At 44.2% G+C, this 16,840-nt stretch overlaps 1 protein-coding gene across 1 annotated transcript in view; it reads right to left on the bottom strand.

Moving 5' to 3' along the window:
• SLC9A5 (solute carrier family 9 member A5) overlaps nt 1-16,840 on the bottom strand; it is a 1,894,848-nt gene that overhangs the window by 861,459 nt on the left and 1,016,549 nt on the right. Inside the window, exon 5 of the mRNA XM_069604452.1 lies at nt 4,068-4,245. Within this exon, the coding sequence (XP_069460553.1) occupies nt 4,068-4,245 (178 nt within the window). The remainder of the gene's footprint in view (nt 1-4,067; nt 4,246-16,840) is intronic.

Here is a 16,840-nt window from a genome sequence, read left to right on the forward strand (position 1 = left end):
CCCGGACGCCAGGGATCTGACAATATCAGGAAAACGCTGGGCCTGATGTACGAGGTGTCCAGGCGAGAGTCAGAGGCTTACCTCCTCTCGCTGGACTCCGAAAAAGCTTTTGACCGCGTTGAGTGGCTGTATATGGGGAAAGTGCTCCGTGTGATGGGTTTTGGCGACAAATTCTGTGGATGGGTCTTGGCCCTGTATAGTGGTCCCTCTGCACGGGTGTTAGTAAATGGTTTTATGTCCTCAAGTTTTTTACTATCTAGAAGAACGCGCCAGGGATGCCCTCTTTCCCCCCTGTTGTATGCCCTGGCTATGGAGCCATTCGCAACAGCAGTCAGAGCCGACGAAGGAGAAGCTGGGGGTGCGATGCAGGGATTATGAGTTTAAATTATCCCTCTTTGCAGACGACATTCTGGTGTATTTGTCCAACGTCTACACATCCCTTCCGCGGCTGCTTGAATTGATTTGTTGCTTCGGGGAGTTCTCTGGGCTTAAAATTAATATCTCCAAGTCCTGCATCATGCCCATGGGCAAACAAGACCAGGATATTAAGGGTAAGATGGAAGTGCTCGGCATGCCGATTGAGAATGTCAGTACTAGGTATTTGGGCACTAACCTACCAAGAGATCTGGGTATGATTTTTGAGTTGAACTTTCTTCCCCTGCAGACTAAGCTTTATGACGACTTGGCTAGATGGGCTCCCCTCACTCTGTCAAGGTTTGGGCGTATGGTCTCAGTGAAGATGAATGTCCTCCCCAGACTTCTTTATCTTTTTGCCTCGCTCCCTTGTCTCATCCTGGACTCCTTTTTTGCGTCTCTTCGTTCGCGAATTATCTGCTTTGTGTGGGGTGGTAAGAAAGCTAGAATTAAGTTTGACACACTAACCCTTCCTAAGGCGCTCGGAGGGTTTGGCCTTCCGGACTTTAAGTTATATTATAAGGCAGCCCAGTTGCGGGTGATGTTAGAGCATTTACGAGCTGACCTTAGGACATACTGGACTTATGTGGAGGATGTGCAGGTTCACCCTTATAAGGTCAGAGACTTGCTGTGGTCCCCTCCGCGCTCCCTTCCAGCAGCTGTTAGGACCCACCCGATTCTGTCGGTGTTTTGGGCATTATAGAAGCCAAATAGGGATAACATCCTGCTCTCGTCTTGGCCTTCCCCCTTGTCTTCTTGTGGGGTCTTCCACTCAGCTTGGGGACCAAAGTCTTCCGAGGAACGCAGTCATGGTCAGACCAGGGGATCGAGAGGGCTGCCCAATTGTTCTCACAAGGGAATTTTATTGATTTTGCTGAACTATCAGGAGTATTGACGGAGAATCCCCCCTCCATTTTTGATTATCTGTGGATTAAAGGCATTCTTACTAGGGCTGACTGGGGAGCTTCCCTTTCCCGTCCACTGACTCCGTTGGAAACAGTTTTTGTGGAAGCCGGATCTAGGAGAAAGTCTCTATCCAAAAGATTGGTGTGCTGGTTGCAGCTAATCTAGAGGGCAGACTAGCATTCAAACATGTGTGGGAGGAGAGAATGGGGATGTCCATTGACGAGTCTACATGGGGTTCTATTTTCGGATCTATCTTTAAGGGGAAGCTCTACACAGCAGCTATGGAACACAATTTTAAAATTCTCCACTCTTGGCATCGGTCTCCTGTCACACTGTCTAAGATGTGTCCCAACATGTCCCCTATGTGTCCTAGAGCCTGTGCCGGTAGAGGAACATGGTTCCACATGTGGTGGGAGTGCCCGGTCATACAGGTCTACTGGGCAGAGTTACGCAGTTGGATTAAGGACATCCTGGGAACATGTCCCTCCCTCCACCCTCTGGAGATCCTATTGAGTACCCCTACACCAGAGAGTGACGATACACCTTTCTCCTGGGAGGAGGGAGCGATGTTGAGGGCCGGGAGAATGGCCTTAGCACAGAAACGGAAGCGCCCTCAGGCCCCTACGAAAGCGGAATGGTTTAACAAGCTCTTGACTATTTTTACTTACGAGAAATTAACTGCTATCGCCAATGATGATATGTCCTCTTTTTTACAGGATTGGACAATTGTATTATTAAGTGAGGACTGTAAAGCCTTAACGCTCTAATTTATCTTGGGCTCTGATCAGAATGTATTGTCGGGACGGCGGGGGGGGGTTGATCTGTATATGTCCTACATGTTTATAGTCTTTTTGGGGGACTTCGCATATAGAAAAGGAGGTGTTGTTAAGCCGTATCTGGTATTATGCTGTGGCTCTTCCTCATGTGCACTTTTGAATCTTTTCTTGTTTATCCTGTTGTTTCCTCTATAGCTCATCGGTTGGGGGTGGGGGGATAGTGGGAGGGTTGGGTGGGGCGGGGTTGTGGGGTTTTTTTTGTCTGTCAATTTGGTTGTGGTTGTTCAGTTTCCCCTTCATGCTTCTATTGTCATTGATACATTTTCAATAAATACAAAGTGTAAAAAAAAAAATATATATATATAAAGGGCTTAGTCCGGGATATCCCTTGCCAAGCAGAAATGAGACAGCCAACAAAAGCAAAACTGAAAACAAAACTCACCAGCACATGAAGGAAGCCACATGGAAAATAGGTGGCATGAGAACCTGGCTACGACCCTGCATAGACTGAAAAGAGAGTGAGCACAAGAAGGGTTTTAAAAATGATGCATCTGTAACCCAGACCCTGGTGAAAGCTTAGCCAAAGATTTGCCAAGTGGAGCATGTGACCAAGTGGGCCAGCGGGATCCACAAAGATGTTTGTTAGAGGGAAGGCTGGGCTATGAAATCCCAGAAAGAACAGAGGGATTGGAAGGTGTTCAGTTGAGGTCGGGGGCAGAAGAGTTAGAAATAGAGACCAGCGAGGAGAGTGGACCAAGTTTAGAAAGAGGTGGCCGAGGATGTTGGAGTATAGAGTGAGATTGAATGTGATGTAATGGTTGTGAGAGAGAGTGGCACCAGTTGTATGTAGTGTAGTTAGATAAGGTGTAATGGCAGAGTGAATCAGATAAGGGGGTGTAGTTGGAAGAGATGCAAGGAGAAAGTGAGGCAAGATTAGTGGAAAAAGGCATAGACAGGGGACTGGGTATGGAGAGAAATTGAGGAGAAGGGTGTGCAGAGAGGTGTGAAGTGAGGTAAGAAGGGAGTGCAGAGATCAGAGGGACAGAAGGTTAGAGCAAGAGAGAAGAGAGGACGAAGACTAGAGGGTGTGAGAGAAGGGAGAAGGGGCAAGAGAGTGTAGGGAAAGGAATAGTTAGGTCAGGGAATAGAGAGAGGGAATACATGCATGAGCGAACGGCCCAGGGTTTCTTTTACTGGCACAAGAAAACTGTCTTCATATTGAGTAAACCCGGGGGGTGTTAGGCTAGGGACCCTCCAAGAAGAATTCCAGAGGGAGCCAGATATATAGGTCTGTGTGCTGCTAGGCCCTCACTGTTACCTAGCATCAGACAGTAGGTGTTACAGATCGTTACTTTGAAAACCCGGGGTTTAGAGATACTTGCATTAGGGTGAGGAGAGCCCAATATAGATTGACAGTGGGAAGCCCATTTGTGGGCCCTGCATACACCCTGACCAGAATACAAAACGTGTTTGCTAGTCTAAAAATAAAATGCTCAACCATCTTTCTATCCATGTAACAGCAGCAACCCCTCATGCCCACTAAATGATGTGCATGTTCTGTATGCTTGTTTCCATTCCTTTACTTTTTTATTGTGAAAAATAATAAGAACAACCAAACAGTTTTGTAGCATTTCATAGAAAATGTCTCTGTTAAACCCTTCAACTATTATGACTTTTTTGTCATGTTTGGTATGTAATATAGTCATTCTGGGAAATTAAAAAGCAACACTGCACATCAGTTAGATATCAATTACTCCGAAATGCACCCTAAAAGGTTTGACTCAGTCACCAGGCTTGCTAGCAGTATTTTACATACTGAGAGTGAAAGAATATGATTAGGTCATTAATATTACAGTAGTGCATGAGAGGGATGTACATTTGTTGCATATTTGATATATAAAGGACAGAAGTAAAAACAGGACATAAAATCACACAATTTAAAACAACTTAAAGAATTCACTAAAAACTTACGCTAGAATAGAAGACAGAGACACCATTTCAGCAGTGAGGTCAGCCAAGTACACGATGAGGAACACAAAAAGAGGCTCAATAATCCGAACACGCTTTGTAAACCTAGTTATCAAGGCCAAGAGAAACGCAAACACCAATCCAATTGCAGTGCCACCTAAACTAACAACAAAAAAGGAACCTGCAATGATAAAAATAAATCAATGAATTGTACTAAAAAACACTGATCTATGAAAAGAAGGAAATAAAGGTTGATAATCAGAGTACAAGCATTGCTAATAACAACAAAAGCCTTATTTTTAGCACAATAACTTAATTCAGAACATTTTAGCCAGGTAAGACAGTTCTTACATAAGCTCACAGTACAAGAAATCAAAAGAAATGTAGATTAGTATAAGACACTGGTTTTAGGAAAACGACTACATGATCTCTCTTCCCATTGCCCTTTTGTAAAATGTAACTACATTGTTGCCAATGTTCTGCTACAGAAGCAACAAGAGTGATTTATTTAAAATCTGTATTTATACAAAGCAAATCAGGCCCCTAATGGTGTCCAAATGCTTTAGACATTGGATGCACGACTGTCCCAGAACAAAATAAGTGAACAAATGATTTACCTTTGAACCTTTAGGCCCTTTTACTCAAGGTAACATGTCATACTATGGATGGGACCAAGAATAACTTCTCAAACTGTGCAAAAAGACAGACTCAGGTAGTTGCCAAATAACACTGTTTTATTAACAATTATCTAAACCAGGGAGTAGAACGGACATCAACGGATGTCGCAAAGCATGATCTCAACAACTTTTACAAAAAAATCCCATCTTTATAGCAAAAACGCATCATTCATGACGTCATACTACATGGCAAATTAAGAAAACCTACATGGGATTGTGGTTGGCTCAAAGAGGAACATCTAATTATACTTCTATAGCGGCTGGGACTGTGGTTGGGTCTCTATAGTTAGGTGGACTAACCATGCCCTCCCTTCGAGCAAGTCATCTTCAACAATATTTAGAAACATAACAAACACCTCATTGCCTATTAAAATATAAGTCTCTTCATTATATGGCCATCTATAATTGTTTGGCATGCTTGTACCCTTCTGGAACATTTGAGACTCTAGCAGCACGTACGCTGGTCCCCCAGCTGCTGGTGGGTGGACTCGACCTTATCTTCCCACCCAATTAGCCTGCCATTTCTCATCACTCATGCCATATGCCATTCACATTGTCTTTGAACTTGGCCTTGCAGTAGCTCCTCATCTCTGGGAATATATTTGAGTGTGAGCACTTGCTATCTTCAGTCCGGTGCCTTCAACTCACGTGATCAGAGACAGTGAATTTGCTCGTTGTATAGCATTTATTATTCGTAAAAGAAGAAACTTGGCATCCATGGTGTTCCTTCCTTGCAATTTTAATAAGGGATGCCTTTGGTTCTCACGTGCACTGTTTTTCGCAAGCTGATAATCAATTCTTGGTGGTTTTCAGTCTTTGACATCAAGCCAGACAGCCTTTCTGATTTAGCTTCAAATTTAAGCCTATTCTTTGCTGTGGCACACATAGTTTCAAATCCATCTTCCTTCATGGGGACTCGCTTACTAAAATATATCATCGAATGTCCAGAAATCTATATACATATATGTAGGTGGCACCGCCTGCAGTCTATATAGTAAGTATAGCCATCCTTATGAATACTTTGACTACTTGCGTTACAGCATCTCTGTACAGTTATTGAACAACTTGCATTTTCTTCAGTGTTCTTCACACTTGTGCAATCTTCATCTCACACATGAAAGTCTTCTCGATACTTTACATCACCATCAGATTTTATATCACCTATGCATTCTCTTCTCTGGTCATCCTTCTCAGAGCGTCATTCTCATTCTTCATGACATCATCAGCTTATCCTTTTCACATCTTCACACTTCTTTAGGCGCATTTCTCAAGAGATCATCAGCCTTTCGCGGGTGCTTCTCATAGGGTCCTCTCAACGGATACCTTGTCTCAAAAAGTCTTCATGGTATAGGTATCATTACTGGCGTTGCATGTGTCACATTTTCCGGTTTCCAACACAAAGGCAGAATAGAGGCGGGTCTTCCTGTAGAGGCAGTCGGCTGATCCTCTACACTCCCTCCTCTGGTCGATTCATCAACCACTCTTTTATCAGCTTAAACATCTTGACATCCTCTCTTGAAAAAGTGCTTCTTCAGAGTCCACAATTTCACTACTCCTTTCAGAGATCCTGCTGATTTTAAACATTCATCAACACTGCAGGTCATAAGGATGCATCGGCATTTGGGTTGCAGTAACTCCATTGTCCCACATACTTCCTGTCGTTTCTTGGATGCAGGAACTTAGTTCCCTCTGGTGCTAAGATGCTGGTCCTTATGTAGTCTCTGATTTCTTCATCTGTCAATTCCTTGGATTCGAACCCTGATTCAACATCGATGATGACCTTCATTCCTACTGCTTTCATTGTTGTCTTCTTGCACTGTGGAATTATCCTGATTACACAGAATCCAAACATCACCATCACAAGTATGGCTCCCAAAGAGCTTGAAGATGTTCGCCATCCATTGTGGAACCCATGAGAAGATGGATGGAACCAGCTATCATCTGCAATATCTTCTGTCTCGTCGTCCAGCATGTTATGTAACTTTGTCAGCAACGTGATAGCCTCCGTCGAGGTCCCATTCTCGTCATCATGAGAAGGTATGAACGTGCAATATGATGGCCCGATTTTGGCAAAAACACCTCCATCCATTGCTGTGATCATATCAAGGACATATCTGTTCTGGAGAGTCATCAGTCTTATGGCTCTCAATTCCTTCTTCGCATTGAATCCCTTAATAGTGGTGTTGATCGTCTGCAAGAGTTCCTATCTGGTAATCTGTAACCCTTTGGCATTTGCCATCGTCTGGATCCCAGGCATAAAGATAGTCATAAATATTGAGGCAGTCTTGCTGAACAGCCTGTGCTCATATGGAATAGCATCAAAAGCTTCTATCGATTTTGCTGAAAAGTAATTCTCTCTCCTTGATCGGTTTGAGGAACTCGAGTGATCTCCTTCTCTTCAAAAGGGCATCTGCCTTTGGAAAATCATCAATATTCAGGTCACTTTTCAGAATCACCAATCCTGGAGCATGGACAAGCACTAAGGAACACGTTCCTCCCCAATCCTTGGGCAATTTCATGTATGCCATAGGTCCTTGTGCCCAATACCGATCCATTAGAACCGCTGTTCCTGCTCCTATACTGGAAACATCAACTATAGTCTTACAACCTATATTATCTCCCACAAGGCTTCTTCCTTTTCGTGGAAAACACAATTTTGCATTTGTCAGTGGGATTACAAACAATGGTCCTGATTCATCTTCTACCCATGTCAGCAGTTTGGCATGTTCAGCCCATGACTTTAAACAGTTATTTACCTTTTGTGCTTCTCGTACATATTTTTTCTTTAAAAGATGGGCTGCACAGGACATCAATCCGCCTTCCCATCCTTGTTTGGTCCTTACTTTCTGCTACGACTTCTTCATCCAGTCCTACCCTAGGGTATGTGAGCATCATGCTCTTCCATGCAGGCTCCTTCTCCATCTGTGTAGTCTTGATATAATCATCCTGGAATGGAAATGACCATTTCGATCTCCATCGTAAGGTGGTCCAATGTCCTTGGAACTGTCCTCTAGTCATGCATGCAGCAAGGTGAATGAGACATCCAGCATCATACTCTGATACTTCTCTAGGAATTAAAGTTTGGGCAGTACTCATGGCATAGGGTACGAGAGCGCAAACGTAGCAAACCTCCTTAGATGTCCTTTCACCCAACTTTTTCGTGTTAATGCCATTATCATCTTCCTCTGCATTTCTCTTGCGTCTTCCCGACTTAATGGTTGCAGTCCATTGAAACAACACCAAAGCAGCTCTGCTTTGGGCAGAAAGCACTCGAGACCCACGCTCGTCTAAAATGGACAAGTCTGCATGAGTTCCTGAAGTAGGAAGAACCAAAGGAGCTTCCACTGTTCCTGAACCAATAAAGTAAAAGGTGTGAACCAGAAGAAACAGAAAAATGAAAATTGACACTGTACACGCCTATATTATACACTATAACATTAATCCACATCATTTGTGCCATTCCGGTATTTCTTGAGTTTGCTCATTCTTGAAATCAGTTATTTCCAAGTTTCCCCATCATGCCTGTGTAGTACCTTTAAGGAAGGAAAAACACTTTTTAATCAGGCAATTCAAGAAAATCAGGTAACTGCAAAATATGTTCAATTATTGCTGTAAGCAGACTTCTTACCGCAGGGCCATTTTTAGGATCATGCAGAAAAATAGGTATGCTAACGCTACGTCCAACAACAGCAGGATAAGCTTGAAGTATATAAACGAAACAGCAAGTAAGATCCTATGGGCATTGTCATTTGTAAAAAAACATTGTGTTCAACCAAACAACTGCGTTGTACGAAAAGAATCTGCGTACTGGTCACACTTCCAATTCCTTATTAGGTGCTGCTGCTTAATCATATCCACAATATTTCAACAACTTTCTAAAATACATTTTCAAAAACAACTCTGTGGCTTAAGAAATAGATTTGCACGCCTGCTAAAATATCTATAAGGAGTGTTCAGGGGAGCCACAGTCCAAGTGCACAACTGCACCTCTCAGTCAATCCATTTATTTATCAACCTTCTTCCTCCTCATCAATCGAGTCTGCACATGCTAAAATTCTTCTTCCTGTCTTGCTTCTGGATTGATCGTTGGGGGTTGCCTTGGCCCCTCCGCTTTAAATTCTAATGTTGTTGAGATATATCCAGGCCCTTCTGCCTTAACTTTACTGCAGAAGGAGTGACATTTTCCACAATGTACGGCTCCAAAAACCTAGGTTTGTGCCACTTTCTAGTGAAATTTCGGATCAGCGCACTGTCTCCAACAAACAATTTTGGTGCTGGTAATTGTTTACAAATTCTGGCTGCCGATTGGTCTTCATCTGTGTCTTGAGACAGACCCCTCTTGTGTTTGAGTTGTTCTGAAATGACAGAGATACTAGCAGTCATACATGTCAAATATTCAGTTAATTAATTTCCTAAAAGTTTTGCAGAGCAGTGGGCATCACTTATGCTCCTCAATGGAGGAGTCAAAGGCATTTTCATTCGTCTCCCTGTCACTAGTTTGTGGGGTGTGAGGTGATGGTCCAAACCAGGCTGATTCCTTAAGGCACATAAAGCTAAGGGTAGTCAATATAGCCATCCATTCTTCAGTGTTAATTTTAGCTTAGTGACTCTCTCCTTTAGAAGGCCGTTGAGTCTCCTGCATATTCCATTTGCTTGTGGGTGATAAGCAGAAGAAAATGGGCCTCATTCCGAGTATGGCGGTAAGGGATAGCGGCCACCGGTAACGAGACCGGTGGCGTTAATCCCTTACCGCTATACTCCGAGTTCCCTCTGCGCCCTCGCCCTTAACGCCTGCTTTGAGCAGGTGTTAAAGTCGAGGGCGCAAAGGGGCCTCCAAGCCAATAACGGTGACCGTAATGAACGGTCACCGTTATTTGCATCTTCCCCATTCCCATTGAGCCCTATGGGGGCTCATTTGGGAATGGGGAAGAGCCTTGGTGAATGGGGAATTACCGCCCTGCCAACCTTGGAATGGGGCGGTGATTCCGCCATCCACCAAGGCGCTGCCGTTCCGGGTTCGGCGTCAACCAAGGTGTTAATAGCGCCATTGGTTAGCGCCGTACTCGGAATGAGGCCCAATGTGAGTTTAATATTAAATAACAACCCTATTTGTTCAAATATTTCATTAACAAAATGTGGCCCATTATCGGATCTCAGCACTTCACACACTCCCCTTCTTGGAAAGACTTGACGTACTCAAAACTTTGCTATGCAAATGGAGTCAAGGTGTTTACAAGAAACTGCTTCGATCCACTTGGAGAAGGGACACAGCACCACTATCAGATACCTATATCCACTACATACTTCCAGCAGGTAAACAATAAATATGTAAATGGTGAAACAGAACATTCGGTCGAGGAATCACTCCTCTAATTGTTTGCAGTGTATGCCCAGCAGTAAACCTTTGACAAACTATGCAATTTACTACATAAAATGCAACATGTTCTAACAGGTTCGGTACGAACCAGTCTCCTGCAATAGCTACAGAAAGACTCTCCCTAGTTACATGCGCTGGGTAGTGCAGCTGTTCAAGCGCTACCTTTAATAATGCTACTGGCATCACCGGCTTTCCAGTATTGTACTGCCACCAAAATGCTTCTGCTGGGGATAAAGAACACCTCCTTCGCTTCCACAATTCTTTCTCTTCCTCTGGTGCACCGCCTTAAATTTCCATTAACTGAGCTCTCAGTAAATGGTTAAACCCTTTGTTTACCACCATCATTTAACCACCTTTTCTTTAACATTTGGAGTAACAAAACTTGAAATATCTGGTGCGTACGCAAATTTTTTTCGCTTCTGCATCTGCAGCTTTGTTTCCGCGAGAGACAAAGTCAGCTTGCTTAGTATGCGCTGTGCATTTAATGACAGATATGGCTACTAGGAGTTGTAGGGCCTTAATGAGCCTATCCAATAATGATGCATGTTGCACTGGCATGCCATCCGCTCGGAGGTAGCTCTCCTTTTCCAACGCACTAGCCCTGCGTGTACAGTTCACTTCCTGTCCTTCGTGTTTTTCAAGCGCCGCAATAAGCGCTACCAATTCTGCTGCTTGTGCTGAAAAGTGAGACAGTAGTCTTGCACTTGCCACAATTGCAAATTCACTGTTTGCTCTATGCCTTACTACAGCTGTGCCAGAACGCCTTTCCCCACTTCTCTGATCAATCTTTGAAGAACCATCAATAAAAAGAATCTCCCCGCCTGACTGTGGGGTTTCTTTAACGCGTGGTACGCTATTGTAGAACTCTTCATAATTCACGCAATCACGCACATGCTTACCCTCTGCCACTGGTTCAGCTACACATGAGGCGGGGTTCACCACTTTGCATCTGACAATTTTAATCGCTGAATTAGATATAATTACTTTGTCCACAGAAACCCACTGTGATGTCAATGTATCCTTAGGTTTCGCCAAAATAGCAAACAAAGGATGCTCTACAAACAGTGTCATAGGACAACCCATTACAATGCTTGTAGACTTCTCAATTGCGAATGTGGCTGCTGCCAATGACTGTTCGCACGGGAAATGCCCTTTCATAACTCGGTCTAAAATCCCACTGTAAATATGCCAGAGGTTTGTACCCTAGCGTAGTTCTTTGTGTTAGCACTGCCGTCATGAATAAATAAGAAGAATTCCTCCGCATAGTTGGGAATTCATAAAACAGGAGCTGTACAAATTAGTTTTTTTAACTCTTCAAATCCTTCCTCTCCTTTCTCAGTCCATTCTATTTTCTCCTTATTCACCTGTGCTTTCTTTAAAGCCTGCAAAAGGAGCCTTGCATATGAGATGTAGTCAAATACCCACGCTCTTACATAATTGCACAATCCCAAGAATCATTGCATCTGCTTTATCGTTTGCGCTTTGACAGTTTTCATGATCGCTTCAGCCCTTTCAGGTGTCACCTTTTTACCCTTGTGTGAGATCAACTGACCTATGTATAACACTTCTTCTTGACAGTACTGTAACTTTCCTTGTCTACTTTGTATCCCTTTTCTGCAAGAATAGTCATTCATTGGATCGAGTCTTGTCTATATTTTCTGTCATGCTACAAATTAAAATGTCATCCATGTATTGTATCACAGTGATTTTCAAATCAGTATTGCCAAGGTCCACCTACAGGACTCTATTAATGATCGATGGAGGCTCACAGTACCCCTGGGGCAGCCTAGTATGTTTCAGTCAAATTATTTGGCAAAACAAAGGAAGTTACGTGCAATGGAATTGAGAAAAACAAATTTTTCAAGTAAATCACCGTAAAATATTGCGCTTCTACTGGGATACTGCATAGTATCGTTGCTGGGTTTGGAACTAAAGGAAACTCGGCCTCTACAATCTGGTTAATTGGTCTCATGTCTTGTATGAATCTCCACAACCCCCCCCTTTAATTTCTTCACAGGGTACACTGCGGTATTGCATGATAACTGTCATGAATCGCCATCTACGCCCCTTCTGGACTTCCTGGTCCATGAGGCACCGTACTGCTGGAGCCATACTCTTCTCAACATGGCCGGCGCATCAGCCATGCTGCGCTCTAGTGTTTACGCCGGAGCCATGGATCCCTAGAAAAAGGACACGCCCCCTCGGTGCTCTGCGTCTCCACGCTCATTTTCGAGTTCGCAGCTAGTGTGCTCACCGTTCTCTTCCCTTCCTCATATCATTGTTCCAATACCATCCATATTTACCATCCTTCATTCCTGGATTATTGAAGCGTCCTACTGCCTTTTCTGAGGCCGTTCCGCTCATTCCTTCCTGGGTCCCCCTTCCCTTGCTCCCGCGCTCGCAACTCCATTGCTATACTTGCGAGTAGTGTTTCCCTTCCTGGTTCCGCGCTTACTCCCGGACATTGACTGCTCTTACCATCCTTGAATCTGGAACTCATCCTCTGAGTCTATTCTCGTTCCACGTTGCATACGGAGGACCACCGGCCTTACCTGTTCAAGTCCCGGACATTCCGGAGAATAGAGAAATCTACAAAGCCACAAAGGACAAACAGGTAGAGTGTGACAGTTTGAGACGGCCAGAACTTGATACCGAACTCAATATGGAGGCTGCAGTCCAGGACCTAATGAGAGGAATGCAGGAATTAACAACAGAGATTCAAAACCTCAAAGCCGAAAATGCAGCGTTAAAACAACTCGTGCTTTCCCGGGATTCGGCATTACAGGAAAGTGCTCTGGTCAGGGGCATAGTGGACAAGTATGATGGTTCCTCCAAAACACTGCGATCCTTCCTTGATTCCTGTTTGGTGCATTTCACATTTAAACCCTACTGTTTTTCCACGCCCGAGCCAAGGTGGGGTTTATAATTGCTCATCTCTCAGGCAGTGCCTTAGCCTGGGCAACTCCTTTGGTCAATGCTGCAGATCCACTCCTGGACAATTATGACGGGTTTGTGGAAGCCTTCAAAACCATGTCCGATCGTCCTGAACAGGTTTACACTGCTCAGGAAAGGCTCATAGAATTGCAACAAGTGAGTCAAGACATGCTTTCTTATGTAACCCACTTTAAGCAGTTGGCTAAAGAGGCCAATTGATCCCAGTAAGCAAGTTTTACCCTGTTTCGCAGAGGATTAAATGACGAAATTAAGGACGAACTTGCCAGAGTAGCCAGTCCAAGTTACTTCCAGGCCCTGATAGACTTGTCCCTCCAAATTGACCTTCAAATCCAGGAAAGAAGGGCAGAAAAGAAAAAAACCAAAACAGCCTCTCCAAAGGTTTCCATGGAATATCCCTAAGGAAGCGACCGCATCGCACTCTCCTGAGCCCGAACTGGGCTCCATACGGGGTCCAATATCTTCACAAGAAAGGATGTGTAGGATCAACATAGGACTCTGTATGTATGTATTGTGCTTTCGATAAACATCTTGTACGGAATTGTCCTATCGCTCCACCCAGGCGATCGAGAAAACGCCAGCTCCCGATCTTGAGCAGAGCCCAGCTTCGGGAGAATGTTACTTGCTCCGACTCTGCTCCTTCCTTAAATTATCCCCGATTGAATACCTTGGTGGTCCTGTAAACATCCTTATCTACCGCCAATAAGGAGACTCATTCCATCCTTGAATGGGCCCTGAAACACAACATTCCCCGAGAAACTAAGGGAACAATCCAAGCTGTCAAAGGAATTGATGGAAAACCACTGTCTTCGGGACCCCTAACCCAGCAAACAACCGAACTGTTGCTCTCAATCAACAATCATCAGGAGATGCTTTGTTTTGACATCATCAAGGCAGCACACTACCCCATGGTTCTGGGAATGCCCTGGCTACAAAAACACAATCCGTACATCAATTGGGCAGCCGGATCCTTATTTCTACGCTCAGAATTCTGTATGTCCCATTGTTTACCCCAAAACATGGTACAGAACGTGTCTATGGAACAACAGATTCCCGAATGACCACCTATCTGTGTCTCTAATATTTCCCAAGTACTGGAGATTTACCAACAATACTCGGATGTGTTTTGAACAGCTATCGTTCAATCACTACCACCCCATCGACTAGAAGATTGCGCTATTGACACAGAAGATTCTGCAGTGATACCATTTGGAAGAATGTTTATCCTTTCCAAGCAGGAAAAAAGGGCATTGCGGGAGTATCTGGACACCAATCTTGCCAATGGAACCTTTCGACCTTCCAAATCTCCAGCCGGTGCCTCTTTGTTTTTCGTGCCCAAGAAGGACCCTAAGGAACTTCGACCCTGCCTGGACTATCGGGGACTTAACCAATGCACCCTTATGGATCGTTACCCACTACCGCTCATATCCGACATAATGGAAGCAGTCTGGGGAGCTGTTATCTTTGCTAAACTTGACCTACGAAGCGCCTACCATCTCATCCGGATAAGGGAAGGCGATGAGTGGAAAACCGCATTCAGGACCCCCTTTTTGATATTTTGAATACCTGGTAATGCCATTTGGTCTTGCAAACGCCCCTGCAGTGTTTCAGCGATTCATGGACAGAGTCTTTTTGGATATGTTTTTCTCTTTGTCATTGTATACTTGGACAACATATAGATTTATTCCAATGATTTCCAATTACATCAGAAACATGTGACATCAGTCTTACAACGCCTACGAGAGAACAACCTCCTGGTTAAACCAGAGAAATGCATATTCAACGCCCAAACAGTTCATTACCTCGGGTTCGTTCAGAGTGCAAAGGGAATGGAAATGGATCCCTCCAAGGTTGAGTGTATCCTTTCTTGGTCAGCCCCTACAACAGTAAAACAGATTCAATCCTTCCTGGGACTTGCCAACTTTTACCGGAAATGAATTCCCACCTTCTCTGACATTGTACAGCCAATAGTCGCATTATTGTTGAAGAAAGACATTCCCTTCATTTGGTCCGAAGCTCATGAGGCGGCCTTCCAGGAGTTAAAACGGAGATTTAATCACGGTCCCATCCTGCCTCAACCGGATATCAATAAACCCTTCCTGATGGAATCAGGTGCCTCAGATCATGCAATAGGTGCCGTCCTAAAACAAGAATCCGAAGACAAAGCGTAACATCCCATGGCCTATCTGTCTTGTACCTTAACTCCCAGTGAGACCCACTATTCCATTCTGGAGAAAGAATTGCTCGCCATCCGGCAAGCCTTTACTGAGTGGCGCCATCTACTCCTGGGTGCCAAATTTCCTGTTCAAGTGAAAACCGATCATAGAAATCTACAGATCCTACAATCCCTGGAATGCAGAAACAGTCGCCAAGCTCGTTGGGCTTATTTTTTCGCCCAGTATCAGTTTCGCATCCATCATGTCCCAGGAACTAACAACGTAATTGCTGATGTTTTATCCAGGCGCCCTTATTACGAGCCAGTGGAGGCCCGTGCCTTTCCGAAAATGTTCCTTGACAGTGTTCATGGCCCAAGCCAATTCCTTATTGGAAAAGGTCCAAGCTGAAACACCATCTTCTGATCTTTGGAAGGATTACATCAGAAAAAAACATTGGTCCTTAGTCACGAAAGATGGTTTTCTCTTCAAAGATGAAAAACTGGCAGTACCCACAAACAAGTTGAGAACCAAGATCATAAACCTCTGTCATGATACCTTCCATTCCGGGCATCGAGGTGTTACTCCTACCCTTGGTCATATTCAGAGACAATTCTGGTGGCCTCACATGATTCATGGAGTAAGGGCATATGTCCAAGCCTGCCCAGTCTGTAGTCAGAATAAGTCAGATAATAGGAAACCTGTTGGCCTTCTCCATCAACCCACATCGCCAGATCGTCCTTGGGAAGTAATTGCCACCGGTTTCATCGTGGAATTGCCCCCTTCCAAATGGTTTACCACCATAATGGTTACCATCAATCTATTCACCGACATGGCTCATTTTACCCCATTGTACAAGTTGCCTTCAGCCCAGGAAATGGCAGGTATATTTCTGAAGCACATCTTCAGACTACATGGCCTCCCTTCCAAGATCATTTAAGACCGTGGTCCTCAATATATTTCACAATTCTGGAAACACCTATGCCACATACTGAGCATCCAACGTGCCTTGTCTTCTGGATACCACCCCCAGACTAATGGAATAACAGAGCGAGTAAATCAGACCTTAGAACAATACTTGCGCTGTTTTTCAGCCAGGGTCCAGGATGATTGGTTGATCTTAATTCCAGTAGCTGAATTCGCCTATAACAACTCTGATCAATCTGCTATTAAGACAAGCCCCTTCTGCCAACAATCCTACCTCATTCCACCCCAGTTCCATCAGTCGATTCCTGGATTGAAAGACTGGTCACGACACACAGGGATTCTAAGGAACATTTAAAAAAGGCCAGAATGGATGTCAAAAGACATGCTGATGCTAAACGGAGACCTGATCCCATCTATGGAATTGGTGACAAGGTCTGGTTGTCTTCCAAACTCCTGCCTCGACATCTAAATCCTAATAAATTGGCTCCCAAATTCTATGGTCCATTTCCTATCCGAGAGGTCATCAATCAAGTGGCATGTCGACTCCAGTTACCAGACTCCTGGAAGAGGATTCATCCTGTTTTTCACACATCCCTGCTCAAACCTTATATTGCATCCACCAGATCAGCTCACCGACCCAACTCAGTGCTCATCAACGATCAGACTGAATTTGAAGTTTCCAGGATTTGC

Source organism: Ambystoma mexicanum, chromosome 1p, assembly GCF_040938575.1.
Source record: "Ambystoma mexicanum isolate Mex_15411 chromosome 1p, UKY_AmexF1_1, whole genome shotgun sequence".
NCBI classification, from domain to species: Eukaryota; Metazoa; Chordata; class Amphibia; order Caudata; family Ambystomatidae; genus Ambystoma; species Ambystoma mexicanum.